General features: G+C 45.9%; 1 protein-coding gene across 2 annotated transcripts in view; it reads left to right on the top strand.

Moving 5' to 3' along the window:
• Positions 1–26610, top strand: part of LOC136631590 (uncharacterized) — a 36097-nt gene that overhangs the window by 2385 nt on the left and 7102 nt on the right. Inside the window, exon 1 of one of the 2 annotated variants that reach the window (XM_066605873.1) lies at positions 21438–21506. The exons of the other annotated variant lie outside the window; for it this stretch is intronic. Coding sequence (XP_066461970.1) covers positions 21452–21506 — 55 coding nt within the window. The 5' untranslated portion in view covers positions 21438–21451. Of the gene's footprint in view, positions 1–21437; positions 21507–26610 lie in introns of those variants that run through there. 2 annotated transcript variants of the gene reach the window in all.

The following is a 26610-nucleotide window of genomic DNA, read 5'->3' as shown; positions in this document are numbered from 1 at the left end:
TACATTTACTAAGCTCCCCCATGGTCATATGATCCCTGACTCCTCCCACACTGGGTATCACATGACATCATTGGAGGTCCTGGAAGCTGCTGGCTCGGCGGGTCTGTGTGTCCCCTCATGACAGGAATGCCGGGGGAGGGGTTAACCGGCATTAGGGGGCAGTGCAGGCTCTGTGAGGGGCTTATGGCAGACTTCAATAGTAGCTTCTCTACCTGCTGCTGCCAAGCTGTTGCACGCCATGACTACAGCTGACTGGCTGAGCTGTCAATCCCCTCACCGATAGCAACTGGGGCCGGCGGTCCCTCCCGCACCCACCTTGCTACTCCACTGCGTCAAGGTACAACAGTACCGACGTGATTTCCAGCCAAAGAGCCGCAGCACCCCTGGCAGCCTCTCGCGGCACCCCGGTTGGGAATCACCGCTGTAGGCAGCAGCTTTTTTTTTTAATAACAATAGTTTTTATTGAAGTAGGCAGCAGCTTTTAATCCTCAGTGCTGAGATAAAATGAAAGCTGCTTATATCTAAAACACAAAATTTGTTTGTTTGTGTAATATACAAACCCCCAGTTCTGGTCTGATTTGAGTAACATTGGGCATTTTTTGTTGCCAATAGCAAGCAATCATAGCTCAGCTTTCACTTGTCATTCTGCTGAGGTGAAATAAAAGCTGTGCTGTGATTGGTTGCTATAGGCAACATCTTTTAATCCTATTAGTGCTGGGGTAAAATGAAAGCTGCGCTGTGATTGGTTGCTATATATTATACTGCTGAGGTAAAATGAAAGCTGCTCTGTGTTTGGTTACTATGGGCAACAGTTTTCAATCCTCGGTTGCTCCATGTATTCCTGTCTGGGGACATATCATTTCCTGAATCACAAATTGCCAGTGCTCAGTCTGACTCTTCTAGTGGGAATTACTTGTTGGAAATAACCAGGAATACTAAATCGAGTCTGTAGAATCCATTGGTGAAAGCAAATTTGAGGGTTGCTGCATTAAAATTCAAGGAAAGGCAAAAAAATGCAAATACGGTTGCCAAGATAACAAAATTTCAGAAGTTTTTTTTAAGCCTATAACCTTCTCTGGGTGGGGGTTATACTGTGCACAAAATGTCATGTCAATCAGTGGTACAGTTTGTGGGTGATGCTCCAACAAACAGACAGACATTGATAAATATATAGAAGATTATATACATTTGATAGAGGTTTTATAACATGGCGAGCTTAGATACAGTGGCTTGGTATTAATATGCCTCTAAATAATGCACTCACCATATAATGAACTTTAATACCAGTTCTACACTCGTAGTGATTACAGTACAGGTACCTCCATTGATCACAGGTGAGGTCGTCTCTGGAGTCGACCTATTCTCTTTGGGTACAGACCGCTATTAAGACTTCTTCCAGCGACAACTCACCTGTGAACTCACTGCTCCTCCATAGTAATAATGTGCCCAATCTGGCCCGACTACTGTGAGTGCAGAAAGTCCTCCCACCCTTCCACCTTCTTACATGTTGTGGCCTGGTGCCCCCATCATTCTGCACTCAGTACCCCATAATGACAACATGACAACAAAATTGTAGAAATATTTGAAAATAAAAAAAATATATAACCCCCCATTCTGCAGTGACATAAGTATCTACACCCCTGTACTGAGCATTTAGGTGAAGTCCCAGTGGCAGTGATTCCAGCCTCCAGTCTTCTTGGGGATGATGCCACAAGGTTTGCACTCCTGAATTTGGGGGTTTTCTGCCCTCTGTCAGGTTGGATGGGGGCCGTCTGTGGACAACCATTGTCAGGTCTCTCCAGAGATGTCCCATTGAGTACAGGGCTCTGGCCTGGCCATACAAGGACATTCACAAAGTTATCCCTAAGCCCCTCCAGCGTTGTCTGTGATCTTAGGCCTCCCTACAGCGTTTAGCGCTGCCTTTTCAGCCCAGCGCTAAACGCTGTACAACACTCCCATTCATTTCAATGGGGCTGCTCACACAGGGCTGAAAACGCAGCGCCTTCCAACGCTGCGCTTTGACAGCGATGCAAGTTCTATTTTTGGGCGTTTTCAGCCCTGCGTCGCCCATTAAAATGAATGGGCAGCGGTTTCAGCACTGCTAAAAACGCGGCAACACTTGGTGCCACATTTTTGGCAGCGTTAACCGCTCGCCAATTTTCGGGGTGAGGGATTGCAATAGAAGCCCTACCCCGAAAATCAGTCCCAGCTAGGTAGAGAAAAAAAAAAAAAGCAATACTCACCTAGCCGCTGCAGTCCGGGTCGTGGCCGCTGGTCTCTGCCGCTGATCCGGGCTTCCTCTGCACTCACAAGTCTATTGCCGTAGGCTAGGTTTGAGAACCCCGCCTCCGGCAATAGAGTGCTGTGATTGGTTATCGGCGCGCTCGATGTCCAATCACAGCCCCTCATTGACTGTCTCAGCCAATCAGCGCCGGCAAGTCCTTATTCCACAGCGCTTTTTTTTATTTATTACCCTCCACCAAGCTGGGTACTCATTTTACCGACCTTGGAAGGATGAGTCGACCTTGAGCCGGCTACCTGAACCATGCATGAGCGAAAGCTTACACTCTGCGCCACACGAGGCTCTAATTATATAAGTGAGTGTCTGAGAACAGGAAGCAGTTGAGTTCAGTTCTGTCTTCTTCAATCTGTGTTGGAGCAGGGTTCCATCTTACCTGCTACTCGGAGCTAACACAGAGCCACATGGGAGCACCATCAGCTTCCATGTTGGCGAAGATGGAAGAAGAGGAACGACTACTCTTGGTGCATGTAAAGTGGATTTAATAGGAGTAAGTCCATGCCAGAGAAAGAGAGAGCACACAACCTCCAACATCCTACTTCATCCATACCAGGTACCCGTTCACATTACAGGCATTTATTTTTCCTATATGGCCCTCCACCATTAGGATCACCACACAGAGGTACGCGATTGTGACACCCACGCGGAGAATGTGCGGGGTGCATCTAGGCCAAGCCATCTTCTATGTAATTTCTTGGCAGAGAGTATGTGGAGAGATTCTTGTCTTTCTTTACCTCCTCCGGAGAACACTTAATGTCCAGGACCGGTGTCATATAGATAACATGGACTATAGGGCCATATTGTTCCTGTGTATTTTTCCTCCCAACCTCTGAGCTTCTGCCTGTAACTGCTGCCGTGAATGTATCTGTAATAACCTGTTTGCAAAGTTCATTCAAGTATAGTTTTACCGGGCCTCAATCGTTCCTGAGGACCCGAAGTACGATACACTTGTCCAGTGTTTATTTCTCCACCGCATAGAATAATGGCGTGGGAACGGTGGCGTCACGACGTGATATACATATATACTTCCATAAGCATTCCCCCTGTGTTACCACTCGGCTATGCTGTGACAAGGAATAGGCCTCTGGACATATACACAGTAAGTGTACTTGGGTACTACATATGTATTGTGAGCGGTGAGACCTTATGTAGACTCCAGGGTCTTTTATGTCCAAACAGATGAATTTCCCGCAGGTGACTCCAATCAGGGAGTAGAAACATCTCAGAGATTATCAAAAGGAATGTGAGACCCCAGAGTTAAATGTCACGTGTGGTACCAAAGGGTGTGAATACTTATGTCAGGGCAAAACGGGAGTTTTTTATTTTTACATAATGTACAAAGGTTTCTTCCGTTCTGTTGTCACTTTGTCATTATGGGGTACTGAGTGCAGAATGATGGGGGCACAACATTACAACGTGTAAGAAAGTGAGAAGGTGTATGGACTATCCTGACTTAGTGTAAGTAATAGTGTGCCTGTTGTGGTCTCACTGAGTTATAGTGCCCCCAGAACTCCAGTCATTGGCAGAGATTATCAACATTAATACACAGACTCTTCCTTTGGATGCTGTGTGCGATATTTCTTTGCTGCTCTCCCTGTCTCCAGTATACGGGGCACAATGCATGTTGGAGCCGGAGGGGATAAACTGAAGTTATGGTGTGAAAGATTGTGCCTCATTAGATGGCAGTGTCTTTGTGATCATTATGAAAGTAATCTTTACATCCCTAGTCGGAGTTTTAGGAGCAAGAGGCCCAGAGGGCTAACGCCCCCCTGGCCAGCCTGTGACAACCGCTCAACATGCTATAAAGGCTGGTTGTCAGAAGTAATAGATGAACAGTTATCACTATAGTCCTGTTAGGTCTACTCTTGGTTTTTATAAAATGCCCCTATATGACATATTGGAGAGACTGGTACCTACGACAATTAGGAGCTGGATTAGGTTTCTGGCTAGAAAACTGGCATCCAGGGTGCAGATGTGCCCCAATGTTTTCTGAAAAGATTTTGCCAGAAACGGGAATTGGTGCGCTCTGTTCACCGAAGGGACAAAAGGTTTCAATAATGACTTATGAAAAACGCTATGAACCCTCCATGTAGCTGACAAAACAAGTTCATAAGCAAGCGGGTTTACTACACGCGTGATAACAAAGGGACCCACGTAACGCGGTGCCAGTTTCAAACCTTCAATTTGAAATTTCTAGAAGACAAATATACCTTCTGTCCCATCCTACAAGGTTCAGATACTGACAGACTCTTCCCACTATGCAACTGCATACAAGCCCCCGTTGCTTCCAGGTTCTTCTGTACTTCTTTCCATACCCCTTGCAGCGCATCTGTGGTGACATCAGCTGCAGAACAGGCAGACTGAGTAGAAATAGCTGTAAGGAAGCGAGGATGCTGACCATATATCCAAAGGAATGGAGATACCCCAGTGGAAGAATAAGTATGGCTGTTTAGTGCAAACTCTGCCAACGGGAGGAACTCTGCCCACTGATGAGCCTTTTCGCTAGCAAACAACCGTAAATATTGCACTAAATCCTGGTTCTTCCGCTCAGTCTGACTATTAGTTTGTGGGTGGACTGCTGACGAGAAGGAAAGTGACGTTCCCAGGTTTCTACAGAAGGCTCGTCAAAATTGCACAACAAACTGAAAACCGCGATCAGATACGATGTTCTCGGGAACCCCATGTAGACAAATGATTTCTTTTTACAAAAATCTTGGAAAATTCTATCGCAGAAGGCAGCTTCTTTAACGCCACGAATTGTGCCATCTCTGAGAAACGGTCTACAACAACTAGGATAGTGGTGAACTTCTGAGACTCAGGTAGATCGGTGATAAAATCGAAAAGGCATCGGTAACGGTCTCAAAGGCCCCTCTGGACGCCGACTTTTACCGTGTGCACAGACAGAGCATCCCTTAACAAAGTCGCGGATCTCCTGAGACATGCCTGGACACCAGTAGTGTCTAGTACACAATCCAGAGTCCCCTGAGCCCCCAGATGGCCTGCGAGAGCAGATAAGCGAGACTCTTCATTGACTCTGAGACACAAGGTCTCTGGCACAAACCATCTGCCCTCCGGCACCCCCGAGGGAGCGTCCTGCTGACAATTTTATAGATGAGGAACAAGATCAGATTCTACAGCTGCCACCACCACCCCAGGTGACAGGATATTCTCGGGAGCCACTGTCTCAATTTCCGACAAACTGAAACTCCGTGAAAGGGCGTCTGCCTTCAAGTTCTTCTCTCCTGGAATATATGTAACAACGAGGTTAAAGAAAAACAACGCCCACCTGGCCTGACGAACCGTGAGTCTCTTAGCATTGGCGAGATATACCTAGTTTTTATGATCAGTATACATGGTAATGGGATGCCTTACCCCCTCAAGATGGTGACGCCACTCTTCTAGAGACCACTCCCGCTCCTCGGGACTTAGCTGATCCACTTCCATAGGCTCAACACCAGAAGTTTGCATGGGAAAAGGGGGAGCGGGTCTGCCGGATTCCCTAGCCTTATGGGCCTGACGTTCCTCTTTTCTAGATCTCAGCCTCCTGTCAGCTTTGACCACCAATCCCATCGCATCATTGAGTGTCACGGGAGCGGGATGAGAAATGAGTAGATCCTTGACAGCGTCAGAAAGACCCAACAAGAACACATCTTTAAGGGTGCTATCGTTTCAAGAGGTTTTACCTGCATACAGTCTAAATTTAGAGCAATAGTCATCTACCCACTGATGCCCCTGACATAGAGACATGAGATGAGATACCGCCAACCCCGCATGGTCCGGCTCATCAAAAATACCTCCAAGTTCCTGAAAAAACAAATCAACTGACTGCAGGCAAGCCGAACTCTCGGGCAAGGAGTAGGCCCATGTCTGGGGGGGGGGGGGGACCCCGAAGCAAGGACACAATCAATCCAACCTTCTGGGATTCTGAGCCGGAGGAGCGGGGCCGCATCTGAAAATACAATCTACATGCCTGCTGAAAAACAAAAAACTTGCTTCTCTCCCCTGAAAATACCTCAGGAAGCGGACACTTTGGCTCAGGAATAGAAGGGGAGGTAGAAACATGCACTAACTCCCGCTACTTCTGAGCCACAATATGACCGGACAGGTCTTGGATCATGACCACTAAATCCTGCGACTGACTTGCGAGGGTACTCATGGCCTCCATTGGAGAGCAATTTTAAGGGCCAGTTATTATGTTACGGTATACTACCCTTGATACGCCAGCCCAGGTGCCCTAGATCTCACCCATAACCTCCTGTCCCTGCCTGCTTGCCTCCTCTCCTGGCTAACCCCAGGCGGGCAACAGTCCCTACTTTCACTAAGCACCAAAAAGGGGCGCTGGCATACCTAGATGGAAAGGATAGAATACAGACAGAAAAGGCAGATGTAAATAACCAACACAAACAATACTAAGGCAAATGGAAAAACCTAGCGGACAATAGCAAAGTATAGCAGACAAGAGACCAACAGAGGCAGACTAGCTAGCACACTGAGGGAAACCAATGACTGGCAGTGATTGCAAGTCTCTGCCAGACCTTTAAACAAAAGCCTCCGCCCAGAGGCGGAGAGAGGGAGACAGCCAACTCCCAATAGAACATAATAAAAGGGAGATCGCGCATGGCAGCTGCACTCACAGGTGCGCACGGTGCTGCGCGCCACCAGCACCACGCCGCCCAGGCTGGCCAGGCACCTGTGCCCCCGGTAGCCAGACAACAAGCCGGGGGGACGCGCCCCGACCGAGGGACCCTGCACAACGACGCCCCGGGAAGACCAGCAACCGCCGCATGGTAACAGTTTTTGTTGCCATTTTCTAACCCCCATAATATTCTTCAGTATTTCAATATATTATATTTTTAATGTCAGTCCAATAAGCCCCACCACAGGCAAAGCTTAATACGGTAGATTGTGATACATGGCAGCAATGGGAGCCTTCAGTAGCTTTCAGTCAGGCATGTGAATCTATCAGCCCATCCTGAACATTTTGTGTTGGGTTCCTTCCTTCCAACTAGCTGCTTAAAGGGGGGTTGCCATGGGTTAGAAAAACACGCCTTCTTTCTTCCCAACACAGCGCCACGCTTGTCTATGGATCGTGTCTGGTATTGCAGCTAAGCTCCCATTTACCTAAATGGAGCTGAGCTGCAATACTGCACACGACCCTATGGACAAGGGTGGTGCAGTGTTTGGAAGAAAGCAGCCATGTTTTTTTTAACCCTGCACAACCCCTTTAATTGCTGCTGTCAACATGGATAACGACATCTAAGGATCTAACAGCCACCATAAGAGTAAAGGCCCATTTAGACACAACAATTATCGCTCAAAATTCGCTCAAAAGCCGTCTTAATGGCCGGGCATTCCGAGCAAAGAACAGCTGGACACAGAAGACAAACGACCCCGCTCTGTATACCCTACTCAGAGCGCAAAGTGATCGCTCAATGTTTGAGCAATCACCTTGCACTGTAAAGGCACACAACAATTGACGTCTTTTTTTTTTGAGGGATAATCGTTGTGTCTAAACGAGGCTTTAGTGCCATACAACTACAGCAGAGGGTCGTTAACAGGTTACGATAACAATAGCTTTTCCATGGGTTTACCCCTTAGTGACTGCGCCATTACCTTTTTATGCCCTGTTTAAGGGGGCTTTAATCCTCAGGGCTGTAAAAACACGCTCGCTCTGAGGATTAAAGCTGTGGGGGCTGTGGATGCGACAGCTCCCTGCTATCGGCTGTAGGAAGTACCTGATAACCTGGAGCTGTCATGGGGCTGGCTGGGATATTCGACCCCCTCCCCATCACATTATCTGTTGGATAACATCGATCGCATAAAATTAATAAAAAGAAGATAAAGTTTCAGCTCCCCTCACGGATCAGATCCATTAGGGGAGCTAAAGCTACTCACCTCTGTCCTCCACGATGTGCCGCGGTGTTCTGGTCTGTTCTGGACCAGACGTAAAACGTCACGTGCACGCGTAGAAGGCTGGGAGACCTGGGAAATTTGAAATCTCCTGGCTCCTGGCTACTGAAGGTAGCCGGGAGGCTGGAGATGTCACCAGGGACTGCGGTGACCGATCCCCGGGGCCGTGATCACTATTATCCAATGGATAACGGCAATCGTGGAAAAGGGAAAAAAAACAGACAAATAAAGATAAAGTTTAAGCTCCTCTCATGGATCCGATCCATGAGGGGAGCTGAAACTACTCACCTCCATCCATCGTGATGTCCCACAGCGATTTCGACCTGTGGCACGCATATGCAGAAGGCTAGAGAGCCCGATAAATTAAAGATCTCCCTGCACTCGGCTAGCAAAAATAGCCGAGTGCAAGGAGATGTCACCGGGGACCGCTGTATGCAGTTCCCGGTTACCTGATCACTGTTATCCATCGGATAACGAGGATCACGTAAAGTTAAAAAGTGTAAAAAAAATTTTTAAAGTTTAAAAAGTTAAAGTTTCATCTCCCCTTATGGATCGCATCTGTGAGGGAAGATGAAATTACATACCCAACGTCACCGGATTTGTCCCCCTGATGGAATCTTTATCTGTGGACTTCTCCCAGCTTCAGCATATGCGCCCTTCTGCAAAATGGCGAACGCATGTGTAAAAGTCAAGGATTGCCTGGGAAATTTACCAAAGTAGCCAAGAGCCTGGAGATGTCATGGGGGTCTGTGGTATGCAGTTCTTGGTCACGTGATCACTGTTATCCAATGGATAATGGCGATCACATAAAAGTGTAAAAGAACTTAAAGTTTCATCTCCCCTCACCAATGCAATCGTTGAGAGATGAAATTTCTTACTGGAGACATTTGAACCCCAACGCGATCATCCTCCACAGATGTTTCCCGCTTTCTTACAGGAAGCCTCGGGAACGTTCGCCCTTCTGCAGTTCCAGAAGCAGCTTGTTGAGCGTCTTCTATGTGAGACTGCAGGAACTCAACAAGCTTACAAAGCTTTGCAGAGCACCATTTTTTACACTCCAGCCCTGCCACTGAGGTCAAGAAATACCCCCCAAAAAAGCATGAGAGGAGGAGGGATATCCAACATTATTGCCCCATGTGCCCTTTCCAACCTGGCCTCCATAATTACCTCTGTCTTCAGAAATACCACACAGTTTACATTATTACTTTTAGCTAAGATTTAGGAAATGTCAAAAAGTGGGGGGTTTGACTATATTTAGGGAGTCAACTCTTTTTCCGCACAAGTGGGCAATTGGGCCTGGAATTTATTCAGTTGTGCCCTGAAATAGGTGTTCCCTCCATTATGGGCCTTGCCCTGTGTCCTGTAAGTAGATTGGGGCTACAATGAGGGTATATTTCTGAACACAGAACAAACAAGAATATCGATTTTGGGGCACATTCCTATGTATGCTGCACAAAAAAACGTTCTAAATTGACACAATTGCCAAAAAAATGAAAATCGTAATTTCCCCAGTCGTCTCCACGACAGCACCAATTGAGATTGCCTCCTCCTGATAGGACAGGAACATCCTGAGAGGTTAAAAGCTCTCCACTTTCCTCAGTGTCTTCCTGTCCTGCCAGGAGGCAGGATCTCTGAGAGGGGCTGGTGGAGAAGCCAGCCAGAAGCTACTCACGGGCGGATCGGATGGCAGTGGGTCAGCCTGTCCTCCCTTCCTAGCCAGACGACTCCCGGGACGCCACATGGGGTGGTAGCCCCCGGGCCAGGTTCCTCCCGCAGCGGCCCATGGGGGGTACAAAGCCTCAGTCCCCCTCCTCCTCCCTGCAGAGTTACAGCACGGCGCTCCAGGAAGCCCCTTGATGGCGGGGGCGGGGCGTCACGTCACGTGTCCAGCGCAATGACTTCATCGCGCCCGCATCAGGAGGCGCACGGAGGGGGCGGGGCTTAGGGCAGGAGCGTGAAAATTTAAAATAAAGGAACCTGAGAGAAGCCAGAAGGTGGACCAGCACTACAGGTCGCAGGGTGTCTGCAGCACTGGTATAGCAATGAGTGCTCCAGCCCCAGAGACAGCTGAAACCTCAGCCTCAGCGGCCGTAAGTAGCCAGTGTGGCAAAAAATATAAATGCAAAATCCAATGTATTGTATATGGAAAAATTGCATATTTACCCGCAAAAAATACTTTCCCTTTTTTGTCAGGGGGATAAAAAAGACATCCCCCCCAGAACATAACTCAAAAAATGCGTGGAGTGCCAGCTACGTACCAGAGGCCTCTATGCAAGGCTTGCGTAGCTAGGCTAGTCAAAGAGGAAATCGGGGGGATTCATGGAGGACGTTAGGAAGCTGGTGAAAGAGGAGGTTCGATCAGCCCTAACGTCACAGCTGGCGCCGCCAGCTAAACGCCAGAAAAAGGCGTATGTTCCCGACAAGCCTTCCGACTCCGAAAATTCTATCGGATCGGAGCAAGAGGAACAGGCGGCCGAGGAGTCCTCAGAGGAGGAGGACTACAAAAGATACCTATTCTATCAGGACGACTTAACGGAATTGATTAAAGGAGATGTCTCGAGGAAGCAGTGAATTTTTTTTTTTGCCCAGTCCCCCCCATTAAGCATACATTACTAAGCCCCCCTGTAAATGACTTTTCTAGCTGGTTTGTACTTACCGTTCCAGCGTTTCAGCAACTTATAAAAGTTTCCCCAAGATGGCCGTCGGCTCTTTTCCCGTCGCTCGCTGCAGCCCGACGTGCGCGCTCCCGAGACGCTACCAGCTGTGTCTCCATGGCAACCAGACGCCCCGCAGCCGCCGACCGGACCCACCGCAGCCGCCGACCACTCACCCACCGCCAGGCAGCAGGTAACCGGCGCTAGCCCCCGGCTCCCCAGCGCTACGCTCCCGGCTCCCCAGCGCTACGCTCCCGGCTCCCCAGCGCTACGCTCCCGGCTCCCCAGCGCTACGCTCCCGGCTCCCCAGCGCTACGCTCCCGGCTCCCCAGCGCTACGCTCCCGGCTCCCCAGCGCTAGACCCTCAGCCCAGGTGAAGGCCCCGGAGCCCAGCGCTAGGCCCCGGAGCCCAGGTGAAGGCCCCGGAGCCCAGCGCTAGGTTCCGGAGCCCAGCACTAGGTTCCGGAGCCTAGGTGAAGGCCCCGGAGCCCAGCGCTAGGTTCTGGAGCCCAGGTGAAGGCCCCGGAGCCCAGCGCTAGGTTCCGGAGCCCAGCGCTGGGCTCCGGGGCCTTCACCTGTCAGTGAACATCACCCCCGACCCATCACTTACCTGGACGGCTTCTCGGGACAGCTGGACACCTGGACGGCTTCTCGGGACAGCTGGACACCTGGACGGCTTCTCGGGACGGCTGGACACCTGGGCGGCTTCTCGGGACGGCTGGACACCTGGGCGGCTTCTCGGGACGGCTGGACACCTGGGCGGCTTCTCGGGACGGCTGGACACCTGGGCGGCTTCTCGGGACGGCTGGACACCTGGGCGGCTTCTCGGGACAGCTGGACACCTGGGCGGCTTCTCGGGACGGCAGCTCCAGTTTCTGCACCTTCCTCTAACAGAGGATGGTACAGAATGGCCGCTCCAGCGCGCTCCCGAGCAGTGACAGCTCGTCTGCGCATGTGTGGCGGGGAGCACACTGAAGCGGCTCGTGCTGAAAATAGAAGACCGGACTGCGCAAGCGCGTCTAAAAAAGCAAGCTGCCAGCGAATTAAGACGGAACCATGGAGACGGGGACGCTAGCAACGGAACAGGTAAGTGGAATAACTTCTGTATGGCTCATATTTAATGCACGATGTACATTACAAAGTGCATTAATATGGCCATACGGAAGTGTATACCCCCACTTGGTTTCGCGAGACAACCCCTTTAAGTCAGTCAGGGCTACACTAAAAATGGAAGAGCCCAGAGAACCACGTACCTTACAAGATGAGATATTTGGGGGACTAGGGGAGAGGTGTAAACATACCTTCCCTGTCCACGAAAATATCATTAAAATTATCCAAAAGGAGTGGAAGAAACCAGACACAGGTTCCTTCTCCGCTAGAGGTGTAAAAAGAAGGTACCCATTCGAGGAGGAAGTTTGCGCAAGCTGGGAGGAGGTACCCAAGGTAGATGTCCCAGTGGCCAAAGTAGCTAGGAGGACGAGCCTGCCCTTTGAGGACGCCGTACAATAAAAGATCCTATGGATCGCAAAGCTGAAGGCCTTCTAAAAAAATCATGGGAGGCAGCGGCAAACATACTTAGGTCAGGGATCGCAGCCACTTGCCTGGCGCGCACTCTGGGGGTATGGCTAGAACAGCTGGAGCTACACCTAACCAATAAGACGTCAAGGGAACAGATCCTAAATTCTCTTCCTATCCTGCGTATGGCAACAAATTTCCTAGTGGATGCCGCGGCCGAAACGGTTAAACTCTCGGCAAAAGCTGCAGCCCGGTCTAACTCAGCCAGGAGAGTGTTATGGCTGAAATCGTGGTCAGGCGACCTAGCCTCTGAAAATAAGCTATGCGCCCTCCCGTTCTACGGTCAGTTTTTGTTCGGACCAGACCTAGACAAGATCCTGGAGAAGGCGGCCGACAAAAAGAGGGGATTCCCGGAAGAAAAGCCGCAGAGAGGGAAGACCTTCTTCCGAACCCCAGTGCAACAGCCCGAGGCCTACCGAGGCAAGGGCAAGACAGGCCGCTGGAGTTACCCCAAAGGGGGCAGAGGAAGAAATATCCTCTTTAACCCCCACCAGGGGAAGCCCAAGCAGGGACCCTGACGCCAGCTCCGTAGGGGCAAGGCTGGGGAACTTTGTGGATCAATGGGCCGCAATTTGCGAAGGCCCATGGATTCCAAAGGTCTTACAGCAGGGATACCGGATAGAACTGGTGTCCCTCCCCAGAAGGAAATTCGTTATCATGGGAGGCTCAGGGCAACAGTTACACTTACTAAGGCAAAGCGTTCGGGACCTGCAACAGCTAAACGCAACATCCCCCGTACCTCGAAACGAGGAAACCCAGGGCCATTATTCCAGGCTTTTTCTAGTAAGAAAACCCTGTGGGAAACAGCGGATGATAGTGAATCTGAAACCTCTGAACACCTGCGTCAAGTACAGAAAATTCAAAAGGGAGTCCATCTCCTCAACGATGAAGTTGATTCCCAAAGGGGCCTACATGGCATCCATCGATCTGAAGGACGCTTATTTCCACGTACCGATCCACGAGGGGGCCCAAAGATACCTAAGGTTCGCAGTGGATATGGGTAAAGGAATAGAGCACCACCAATTCAGATGCCTGCCTTTCGGGATCGCCTCAGCACCCAGAATTTTTACCAAAATTATGGCAGAGGTAGCCGCCTACCTGAGGAAAAAGTCGATCCTAATAATACCCTACCTGGACAATATTTTGATAATAGCAGAGTCCAGGAAACTACTAACGAAACACCTAGAGATAGTGCTAGAACTCCTCCAGTCTCTAGGATGGATCATAAACTGGGAAAAGTCCAGCTTAGACTCTGACAGGAAGAAGACGTTTTTGGGCATAACGCTCAACTCAGAATTACAATGCTCCTGCCTGCCTGAGGAAAAAATACAAAAAACTTGAAGGCTGGTCAAATCCTTCCTACAGAGACGATCATGCACAATTCGGGAAGCCATGTCTCTCCTGGGAAGCCTGACGTCATGCAATCCCGGAGTAGCATGGGCCCAGGCTCACACCAGAGCTCTGCAGGCCTCCGTCCTATCCACGTGGGACAAAAAGCAGTCCTCGCTAGGGACAAAAATGTATATCCCAAACAGTGAAAACATCCCTGCGTTGGTGGACATCCCCAGCGAACCTGCAGAGAGGGGTTCATTGGCTACAGAACCCAGCCACGCACATCACAACGGATGCAAGCGCCTGGGGATGGGGAGTGCATGTGGGGAACCAGTTCTTTCAGGGCCCGTGGTCTCAAAGGGTAAAAGAACAATCCTCCAACTACAGAGAGCTACAGGCCGTATGGCGGGTCCTACAGCAGTTAGGAAACTCGATACGGAACCAGCATATAAAGATATTGTCGGACAATACCACCACGGTCGCCCATATTCGGCACTAGGGGGGCACAAGGTCTCCTGCCCTGCAAAACATTTCGCAGAAAATTTTCCACTGGGCAGAGGGCCGCATCCTTTCGATCACGGCAACACACTTAAAGGGGACGCTAAACCCAAAAGCGGACTTTCTCAGCAGAAGGCAAATAGAGCCAGGAGAATGGTCTCTCTCCCTGGAAGCATTCAGAACCCTGACCAACCGGTGGGGGATCCCACAATTGGACCTGTTTGCAACCAGGGAGAACGCCAAAGTAAGCAATTTCTTCTCCCTCCGGCCAGGAGATCGTCCTACAGCAATAGACGCCCTAGGCCAGGACTGGGGAGAGGGGCTGGCATACGCTTTTCCTCCGATACCGCTGATCCCCAGAGTCTTACAACATTTCAGAACCCAGGTATGCACGCTAATCCTGGTGACCCCCTTCTGGCCCAAGAGAAGTTGGTTCGGTCTTCTGACAACGTTGAGCGTCCAGGACCCAGTCACCTTTCCTACCTGGACAGATCTGCTATCACAGGGGCCACTGAACCACCCGGGCTTAGACAAACTCCACTTAACAGCATGGCTCTTGAGGAATCCTCACTAAGGGGGAAGGGATTCTCAGAGAGAGTGGTAGAAACGTTAATGTCCAGCAGAAAAAGGACAACCCACCTTATCTACCAGAAGGTTTGGAGAAGGTTTTCCACATGGAGACAGGAAAGGGATTCCGGGGATTCTATCCCGGACATCCCTTTGATCTTAGAGTTCTTGCAGGAGGGCCTACAGATGGGCCTCTCTCCAAGTACCCTGAAGGTCCAGGTCGCAGCCCTTAGCGCCATATGCGACACAAAGTTCGCGGACAATAGATGGGTCAACAGGTTCCTGACAGCAGCAGCTAGATTACGACCTAGACCCATAAACCTTGTTCCAGACTGGAACCTTAATTGGGCCCTAAGGGCCATGATAGCGGAACCATTCGAGCCGATTGAAGCACTACCGATAAAAATGCTTACGATCAAGACCGTTTTCCTAGTAGCCATCACGTCCGCAAGGCGGGTTAGCGAGCTTCAGGCTTTGTCCATTCGCCACCCATTCCTAAAAATCTCGGACACCAAATTAGTATTTAAAACGGACCCTGCCTTCATGCCAAAAGTGGTATCACATTTTCATAGGTCCCAAGACATAATAATTCCCTCATTCTTTAGTAAACCTAAAAACGAGGAAGAAAAAACCCTAAGCTGCCTTGACGTTAGGAGAGCAGTCCTAGGCTACATAGATGTGACAAGCCACTGGAGACGGGACGACAACCTGTTCATCCAGTTCAGTGGCCCAAATAAAGGGAACAAAACGGCAAAAAACTCCATAGCCAGGTGGATCCGCCTGGCCATCATAGAGTCCTATAAGGCCCTCGGGAAGGAAATCCCCTTAGCTCTTAAAGCCCATTCTATAAGGGCAGTAGCATCCTAATGGGCCGAACATAGCTCAGCTTCGGTTGAGCAGATATGCAAGGCCGCAGTCTGGAAAAAAACCCACACGTTCATTAAACACTATAGGGTAAAAGTGCAGCAGGACGAGGACATGGCCTTCGGCCGCAAAGTCCTCTCGGCAGCAATCCCACCCTAATAAACTTTAGTTGGTACATCTCAATTGGTGCTGTCGTGGAGACGACTGGGGAAAAAATAGATTATACCTACCCGATAATCGGGTTTCCAGGAGTCTCCACGACAGCACCTGTACCTTCCCCCCCCTAAGAACATAGTAAAGAAATTATAGAATATAATTCCCCCCCCCCCCCCAAAAAAAAAATCCCAGTTAGGGAAAGAATTTAATTTAAGCTCCTACCCCGGCAATTCGTTAGAATCCACTGAGGAAAGTGGGGAAGGGAGGGAGCTTTTAACCTCTCAGTATGTTCCTGTCCTATCAGGAGGAGGCAATCTCAATTGGTGCAGTCGTGGAGACTCCTGGAAACCCGATTATCGGGTAGGTATAATCTATTTTTCTTTCCTTCTACTTTGCTTAGGCTCATTCAAAAACTGTGGGGTCAAAATACGCAGTACACCCCTTGATTAATTCTTTAAGGGGTCTAGTTTCCCAAATGGGGTAATTTGTGGGGTCCTCTGTCATTTTGGCCACTCAAGGGCTCTACAAGTGAGCAATGGTGCCTAAAATGCCTCCAAGCGAAATGTCTGTTTTGTCTGCTCCTTTTGTTTTGGGCCCCGTTGTGCATATAGACATAAGATTAGGACCACAATAGGTATGTTTCTGAACACAGGAAAAACAGGGGTATTCATTTTACGGTGTAAATCCCCATTTTCATTTGCACTATAGAAAAAAATCCTGTTTTTAAAATGACATATTTGCAAAAAAATGAAATGTCATTTTTTTTCTCCTCTAAATTGCATTAACTACTGAAAAAAAAAACTCTGGGGTCAAAATACTCCCCTCATTGAATACATTAAGGGGTGTAGTTTTTAAAATAGGGTCATGTGTGGGGGTATCTATCATTCTGACACCTATAAGCCTTTTCAATCTTCGCTTGGTGCAGGAAAACAAAGTGTTCCTCAAAATGTTGATAATTTTAAATTCTTTCACAATTTTCCGAATTTTGGTACTTTTAATAAATATACACAAATTCTATCAGTCTATTTTTACCACCTAAGTGAAGTACAACATGTGGCGAAAAAACTATGTCAGAATCACTTGGATATGCAAAACCTTTACGGAGTTATTCTATGTTAAAGTGACACATATCAGATTTCCAAAATTTGGCGCATGCAGGTTGGTCACTAAGGGGTTAATATAAGATAAGTTGTCCCAGAACATTAGCACAGTCCAATCAAACTTGGCTTCATCTGTACCTCTAACAAGCATTGATTGCTGCACTAATCCATGTATAACACAAGATTGGAAATGACCAACATTGTGGACTCAAGAGCTTGCAATCTACGCAGAGTGCATCAGAGAGTGAAGTGTGAAGACACAACAAAAGCTAAAAATACAAAAACAGGAATTGATAAGGGAAGCTTGGCGTTGTGAAAGAACGGATGTCGTCTCCGCTATTGCTTCATGGAAACTAAGACAGGGCTGATGATGAAAGGTCAACTCCAGGAAACGTCTTCAAGACATTGGTAGGAGCTATATGGATTTAAAATCTTGTTATTTGTATAGTGCAACTTGGTCTGCAGTGCTTTCAGGTTATTTATTTATCACCCCCCACCAAGCTGGGTACTCATTTTGCCAACCTCGGAAAGAAAAATGGAGGGCTGAGTTGACCTTGAGTCAGCTACCCAAACCATGAGGGGATTGAACTTACAGCCTTCAGGTCATGAGTGAGGGCTTGGGACTATATTTCTGCTGCCTTAAAGGGGTTGTCCCGTGCCGAAACAGTTTTTGTTTTTTTTTCAATAGCCCCCCCGTTCGACGCGAGACAAACCCGATGCAGGGGTTTAAAAAAAAAAACGGATAGTACTTACCCGAATCCCCGCGCTCCGGTGACTTCTTACTTACCTTGCGAAGATGGCCGCCGGGATCTTCACCCTCGGTGGACCGCAGGTCTTCTGTGCGGTCCATTGCCGATTCCAGCCTCCTGATTGGCTGGAATCGGCACACGTGACGGGGCGGAGCTACGAGGAGCAGCTCTCTGGCACGAGCGGCCCCATTCAGAAGGGAGAAGACCGGACTGCGCAAGCGCGTCTAATCGGGCGATTAGACGCTGAAAATTAGACGGCACCATGGAGACGAGGACGCTAGCAACGGAGCAGGTAAGTGAATAACTTCTGTATGGCTCATAATTAATGCACGATGTACATTACAAAGTGCATTAATATGGCCATACAGAAGTGTATAACCCCACTTGGTTTCGCGGGACAACCCCTTTAATACTCTGCACAACACAATTTTTATAATACTGCAGTCCTATATACAGTGAGTATAAAAAGTCTACACACCTGTTATAACACCAGGTTTTCTCATGTTAAAAAATCCAACAAAGGTGAATCATTTCAGATTTCTTTCCACCTTCCATGCCACCCACTATCTGTACCATTCCACTGAAAAACAAACTGAAATCTTTTAGGATAGAAAAAAATAATAAAACTAATTTAATGTGGTTGCATAAGTGTTCACACCCGCCTATATTCAGGGATGTGGTTGTGCTCAGAATCAGCCAATCACATGTAACCTCCTGATAACTAGTAGTCAGCACTCCGCTGCCATTTTTTACAGGGATTCTGATCTCCCCCATATAAAGTTTGGCTCTTCTACGAGGATTTTGCTGACATTTTCTTGGTACGCAAAGAGCTTATAACACATCACAGGGATCTGATTGTTGGAAGGTGTCAGTCAGGAGAAGGGAGCCAAAAACTTTCCAAGGCATTACATACACCATGGAGCACATGGTCATCAAGAAGAGGATTACATTTGGCACAACAGCGACCTCACTAAGAACTCGACGTCCCTCAAAAATTGATGAAAAGACCAGAAGATAAGTGTGGGAGTCTTCCAAAAGGCTGGCAGCAACATTAAAGGAGCTGCAGGAGTTTCTGGTAAGTCCTGGTTGTGTAGGGCATATGACAACCATCTCTCGTATCCTTCATATGTCTTGGCTGTGGGGAGAACTTTTAGGCCTTAGCTAAAAAGCTGAAGATGAAGAGGAATTTCACATTTCAGCACAACAATGACCTTTTGTCAAGGGGAGCGGACATACTTATGTGAGTAGGGCATACAATCCCAATTCCAAAATAGTTGGGCTGCTGTGTAAAATGTAAATAAAAGCAAGCAATGATCTGGAGATCTCATCTAACTATATTTTATACACAGAAGAACATATCAGAGGGGAAAAGGGAGACACTTTTCCATTTAGAAATTGATGGCAGCAACACATCTCACAATAGTTGGGCGGGGCCGTGTCTACCATTATGTAGCATCCTCTCTTCTGGAAAGTGAGACCATTTGCTTGAGTTTTGGAAGAGGAATGTTATCCCGTTCTTGTCTGATGTAGCTGCTCAGCAGTCCTCCGTCGTCTTTGACGGATCTTTAGTTTCATAATGCGCCAAATGTTTCCTATTGGTGAAAGGTCCGGACTGCAGGTGGACAGTTCACCCCGGACTCTTCTTCTGTGAAGCCATGCTGTTGTGGTGGATGCAGTATGTGGTTTAGCATTGTCTTACTGGAATATACAAGGTCTTCCCTGAAAGAGACGTTGTCTGGATGGAGTACATGTTGTTCTACCACCTCTATATACTATCAGCATTGGTAGTGTAAGCTGCCCATGCCATAGCCTCTGATGCATCCCCCAAACCATCAGAGATGCAGAGCTCTGCCCTGATAACAAGCTGGTTGGTCCCTCTCCTCTTGAGTCTGCAGGACACAGCATCTGTGGTTTCCAAAAAGAATTTCACATTTTGACTCATCTGATAACAGAACAGTTTTCCATCTTGCCTCAGTCCATTTTAAATGAGCTTTGGCCCTCAAAAGACACTGGCATTTCTGGATTGTGTTAAATATAGCTTCTTCTTTGCATGATACGGCTGTAGCTTGTATTTGTGGATTGTATGGTGAACTATGTTCACAGACAATGACTTCTGGAAGTATTTTTGAGTCCATGCCATTTACATTACAGAGTCATGCCTGTATATAAAGGCAAATTTAGACTGGACAAATGTCGCGCAAAGGAGGCCTGACACTCGTCCCCGAACATACTCATTCTCATGCTGCTGCACGGGAGCTAGTATCTATGGCTCACAGCGGGAACGCTGAAGGCGATTTCTCTCTTCACGCTCCCCCGCCCCTCTCCATTGACTTAGCATTGCGGCCGTTCATTACTGAACAGCTGCTATTTACACTGAACGATCAGCGTTCAGCTAATCATCCATCGTTATACAGCATAAACGATGGACGATGAGTTGAACGCTGACCGTTCAGTGTAAATAGCAGCCGTTCAGTAATGAACGACCGCTATGTTAAGTCAATGGAGAGAGGCAGGGGAGCAAGAGGAGAGAAATCTCCTGCAGCCTCCGCGCCCCCCTTCTGGCCACTCTGTGAGTGAGGCAGCGATACTAGCTCTGGTGTGACAGCACGGCAGCGAGGACACACAATGCCGAGTGACGAGCATTGTTTACCCGACATTCCTCCCGCCAAATGGACCCTAACGCAGTGCCACCCGAGGGCCCGTAAATCTCAAGCATCCAATAGTAACTCTTGGCCTTGTGCACGTGAATTTCTCCAGATTCTCTGAACCTTCTAATGATATGATAAACTGTAGATGGTGGGATATTCAAAGTCTTCCCAATGTTACACTAAAGAACATTTTTCTGACATTGTTCCATAATTTTTAGATGCAGTTTTTCACAGATGGTGAAGCTCTGACCATTTTTGCCCCAATAGACTTTGCTTCTCTAACATGTTTTTTTTGTTTGCATAGTCACGTGATTTAGTAGACTATTGACCCTCCGGCTGTTTTTCAGTAGTACCTCTTACTTTTCCTGCCTTTTGTTATTCCTGGCTCAACTTTTGTGAGATGCGTAGCTGCCATCACTTTCTAAATGAGTTAATTTTTTTTTAATGCAATAGAAAAATGTCTTCCCTCCACCCTCTGATATGTTCTACTGTTAATAAAACATTGTTAGATGAGATTTCCAAATCATTGTATTCTTTTTTTTTTTTTTAATATTTATTTATGTTTCACACAGCACCACAACTTTTTTGGAATTGGGGTTGTATTATTTTGTGGCGTGGGCGCACAAACTTTTTCAGGGAAGTACGTATTTTCCGTGGGAAAACATACTTCCGGGGGATGGGGGGTGGAGGGATGGCACACATAGGCAGCATTTGGAAGCTCTGTCTTTTATTGACTTGCAGCACACTGACATTAATCAGCTATCAAGAAAAAAATACTTTTATGACATGAATGTGACTTACGGAAATGTGTGAGAGCCCTCACTTCAAGGTTTCTATCTCTTGAGGGTTGAAACTGTCTTAATCTCAGAATTGAGGTTTGTTGAAACAAATCTGACTTTTCCATCATCTCTAATTGACGCATGACGTAAATTGTAAATTTGGTTGGTCAATTTTAACACCACTGGGTGTTGCAACTGGATACCTATGGAGAAGTAGGATGTGGTGTGTCATCTGGTAACGCTCAGTTGTGTCATTTATAACCGAGAGGGAAGTGCACATTGTTGACTATTCCTAGAAGTCGGAGATACCACTCAAGAACATGAATATAAACTTCTGGCTCTGCTGCTGGTTTCTTCTAGTCTGTCAACAGAAAAGTGAGTTTCAAAGTATTGGTCATTTTGAGTCTTGCAAAGGTTTTTTCCTACTTATTTCAGGATAGCTCGAACCGAGAGGGTGGTAAGGAAGGAACTGTGTATGTCGGAGGCTGTTTTAGAGAACAGTTAGTTGAAGGTTAGTAGAGAGACCTACACAATTATCATGTCTACGGGTGTATCATTCTACATCACTACTTTCTACACTAGAGGGATTGTACTAGAATAGCAAGTTATTCCTTATCCACAGGATAGGCAATAAATTGCTGATCGGTGAGGGTCTCATCACTGAGACTCCCACCAATCTAAAGAATGGGGGTCCTGTGTCCCCTGTCCTCCACACTGTGGAGTTACTGCACCCCGCATTGCGGAAGAGAGTGAATGGAGAGCTGGCCACACAAATGAACCAATGCTCCATTCACTTTCTATGGCACTGGTATTTCTTTCACTCTCATTGAAATGATTGGAGCACTGACCGCACATGCACAGCAACGCTCTATTCAGAGTGACATTACTACATGGCAGAGGAAATACATGTCCCCATTACACACTAAATGGGGAACACTGACATGGAAAAGTGTAGTGGCCCAGAGTTAACGGTCGCTCCATAAGTATGAATGTGTTTGTCTTGTGCAATTGTATTGTCAGTGTCTTCTATGTGTGTGTATTTGATGTGTATTGCACTTCTGCAGCAATGAATGGGTTAAGGTCTGGGCTATATCTGAAAAATGTATCTTGTTGTATGTCACATATATATGTGTTTTGCAAGGTGTATGCGAGGGGGGGAAAAGAGAGGAAGAGAGAGTTAAGCTAAGCAGAGCTCAGTCAGTCTAAGTTGGAGTCTTGGGAAGAGAGAGCCTTCTAGTGAGTAGGAGAAACCATGCTTCGTTCTTCGAGGATCCCCAAGATGGAAGAGGCTGAGCGATGGCCTAATATCTGCCCTGGGAGCAAATCACCCAGGCCTCCTCGGTGCTAAAATGGATAACTGAGGGAGAGTGCGAGGAACCGCCAGGCAGTGCTCAGTGTGACTTCCAAAAAGTGAGTGTGTACCGGTAGAGAACGTAGAATATATTCAGGCAGGTGGGAACTTGAAGTAATGGGAATAAAAAAACTCTTTTTCAGCCCACCTTGAGCCTTGATCACCTCTCTTAGGTAACGTCACTAATCATCTGCTTAAATAACAAAGCTAATTAAAAACATCACCTGACCTTTAACCCCTTCTTAACTTTCTTATGGATTTCCCACCCCGTTCCCTAAGGGTAAGAATTAACCATATTATCTGTATATATTCAAATGGATATATAAACATAGATAGATTTATACAAATATATTGCACAGAAAGTATCATGGAACATTAATAAAATAGATAGAGAGGAATTATTGTTCAGAAAGAAAGATAAAAATGAAAAATCTACCGTAATTCTTTGGTTTTTTCTACTGCTTAGAAAAAATAAAAATCTTGGGAACATTTTGTCCCCAAGTTTCTTCTCGTTAGAACAGATTGAAGACAAAGAAACATGGCTACCCTATAAGGGATTTGCGAAATGCGGACACACCAGATGTAGTAGATGTCATATGGCGAAACAATGCAATTCATTTATGAATAGTTCCAAAACTAGGGAATTTCCCATAAAAGAATACATTAATTGCAACTCAATTAACATAATATATGTCATCATCTGCACAGCATGTGAAAAATTTTATGTCGGGTGCACAACCCGAAAATTAAGAACACGAATAACTGAGCATGTCAGGAACATTAAAAATAATAATGCGGAACATTCTGGTGCAGTCAGACATTTTTTTAGAAGAGCATGAAGGAAGCCTGAAAAATTTCTCATACTTTGGCATTGAGAGAGTCAAATGTAAAAGCAAAATAAAACAAAATGTAGATAAAGTATATGTCCTTAAACGGGAGGGCTACTGGATTTTAACCCTAGATGCGAGATATCCGAAGGGCTTTAACTCCAAGACTGATTTATTATATATATATATAAAATTAACACCATCTAATAATTAACATTTACTTTGAAAAATCATACATCCATTTCTGAATAACTATTTTGGATTGCAAGAATTTGATGAATTATCTAATTGATGAAAACAAGATATTATAACTAATTGCAAATGTATTAAAAAATTATTTTTTTTTGTTTTGCAAATGAATTGTTGTTTCATAATATAAAAAAAAGGTTAATATTTATATTTGCTAAATTGCTTTTGGTTATGAAGTTATAATGGATTATGCAATTCATAAAAAACTGGTATTACAGCTAATGAGAAACTAATTTCATAATTTTTAAAAGAAATTTCGTTAGAATTGCTGATTATACAACGAACTAACACTTAAATATTTAGAAAAAAAATTATTTTTTTTTGCTATTGAATTTTTTTTTTTATAATATGTAAAAGCTAATATTTATTTTTCATAAGTTGCTCTTGGTTATAAAGTTATACTGGATTATGCAATTCATAAGGAACTGGTGTTTCAGTTAATGAAAAACAAACTTAAAGATTTTTTTCAACATATTTTTTGCAAGAAAGTGGAGGTTTAGAGACGGTTATGCGATTTGGAAGCAACATCGATGTGGACCGTTCGTTTTGGCCTTTTTTGCAATAATTATCATAAGTAATATATAGTCTTGATTTTATTTTATTAAAACGTAATAACCTTTCCCGTTTGAAGTAAAAACAAAAAAGCAATTAGAAATAACTACAAAAGGCAAAATTATGTAATAAATAGTATTCTATTTCTATATAAAGCACATATGAAATCCAAGATAAAGATTGATCTAGACCATATACCAATATATCGGAACAGAGTAATTGTTTAGATTGACTTCAACATACAGGGGAGCTGTGTTACATGGTAATTATATCAAATTATGTCCATTGAAAGGTGTTCACTATCTATAATGCATATATATTAGATCGGCATCACAACAACGTTTCAATAAGAATAACACACTCATTGTTTCTGTGTATTAACAATTTATTTATTCTGTGCAATATATTTGTATAAATCTATCCATGTTTATATATCCATTTGAATATATACAGATAATATGGTTAATTCTTACCCTTAGGGAGCGGGGTGGGAAATCCATAAGAAAGTTAAGAAGGGGTTAAAGGTCAGGGGATGTTTTTAATTAGCTTTGTTATTTAAGCAGATGATTAGTGACGTTACGTAAGAGGTGATCAAGGCTCAAGGCGGGCTGAAACGCGTCCTCCGAACTTGTGATCATAATATGCATGAATTATAATAAAGAGGAGTTTTTTATTCACATTACTTCAAGTTCCCACCTGCCTGAATATATTCTACGTTTAAAAACCACCTGATCGAGTGGCTAATGGAGGTTGTGAGTATATGACTCCTGCTATTGAAAGTATATGCAACAAGCATGAATGGAGAAAACAAGGTGAGGCTGTAACGGTAGAGAGCTGGAGAGTACAAGAGAGTTGCTGGGAGCAGAACCCCACAGAAACGTAGGACTGTGGACTCATCTGCCATCATGTGAATCCTCCCTGTCACACCACTATCCTGTCTACACCGGTGTCCTGCTGGCTGATGTAAAGTTTGTGGACAGTAAATAGTTTTATTTAAGTAAATGAGCTCTACTGACCGTTCCCAGTTTTGCTCAGAAAGTTATCCCTTTGTGTGGACTATTTATTTTCAACTTCTGGATTCACCGCAGAAGATGGAACGGTGGCGTCACGAGTGACAAAGGACTTTAAGGTAAACCGTGGATTAGGTTTTCCTTGTGAAACTCCCCCAACAGTAACTTGGTTGGTTCCCATGTTACCCCTAAGGGAAGAGATGGTAGAGTTCTGTGACAAGACCTTATCTACCCTGCTATCTCCTCGGCTGTGAGCCTGCTCCTCGGATGCTGCAAAAGGAATTGGGGATTTTAGTTAACTGTAAGCTTAACTGGAACAACCAGTGTCAGGCAGCTGCTGCCAAGGCAAATTAGATCATGTGATACATGAACAAGTGGTCTAGGGGCACATGATGAGAACATTGTTTTTCCTCTTTACAAGTCACTGGTCAGAATACACATGGAATATTGTGGGCAATTTTGGGCAGCGGTACTCAAGAAAGACATATCAGAGCTTGAGCGGGAACAAAGCCAGCAACTAAAGTAATAAATGAAATGGGCGGACTACAATTCCCAAAGAGGTTATCAAAACTGGGATTATTCAATTTGACAGCTCACCTAATAACTATGTATAACTATATGAGTGACAATACAGAGATCTCTCCCATATTCTATTTATACTCAGGACTATAACAACGGGGCGCTCTAATAACTCTGTATAATATATCAGGGGTCAGTACAGAGATCTCTCCCACCATCTGTTTATACCCAGGAATGTGACCAGGGGGCGCTGTAATAACTATGTGCACATATATCAGGGGTCAGTACAGAAATCTCTCCCACTATCTATTTATACCCAGGACTTTAACAAGGGGGCGCTCTAATAACTATGTATAAAATATCAGTTATCAGTAGACAGTAGATATCTCTCCCATCATCTTTTATATCCAGGACTGTAACAAGGGGGTGCTTTAATAACTGTGTATAATTATATAAGTGAACAATACGGAGATCTCTCGCATCATCTATTTATACCCAGGACTGTAACAAGGGGGTGCTCTAATAAGCATGTATAATTATATCAGGGAACAATACAAATATCTCTCTTATCATCTATTATAACCAGGACTGTAACAAAGGGGCGCTCTAATATCTATGTATAGATATATATGGGAACAATACAGAGATCTCTCCCATCATCTATTTATACCCAGGACTGTAACAAGGGGGTGCTCTAATAACTATGTATAATTATATCAGTGAACAATACAGAGATCTCTCCCATCAACTATTATAACCAGGATTGTAACAAGTGGCGCTCTAATAACTATGTATAGATATATCAGGTGACAATACAGGGATCTCTCACATCATCTATTATACCCAGGACTGTAATAAGGGGGCGCTCTAATAACTATGTATAGGTATATTAGGGGACAATACAGAGCTCTTATCCATCATCTATTTATACCCAGAACTGAAACAAAAGGGCACTCTATACCTAAATATTT

This window comes from Eleutherodactylus coqui, chromosome 6, assembly GCF_035609145.1.
Source record: "Eleutherodactylus coqui strain aEleCoq1 chromosome 6, aEleCoq1.hap1, whole genome shotgun sequence".
NCBI lineage: Eukaryota > Metazoa > Chordata > Amphibia > Anura > Eleutherodactylidae > Eleutherodactylus > Eleutherodactylus coqui.
The sequence above is the reverse complement of the archived record's forward strand: the minus strand, read 5'-3'. Positions and strand labels throughout refer to the sequence as shown.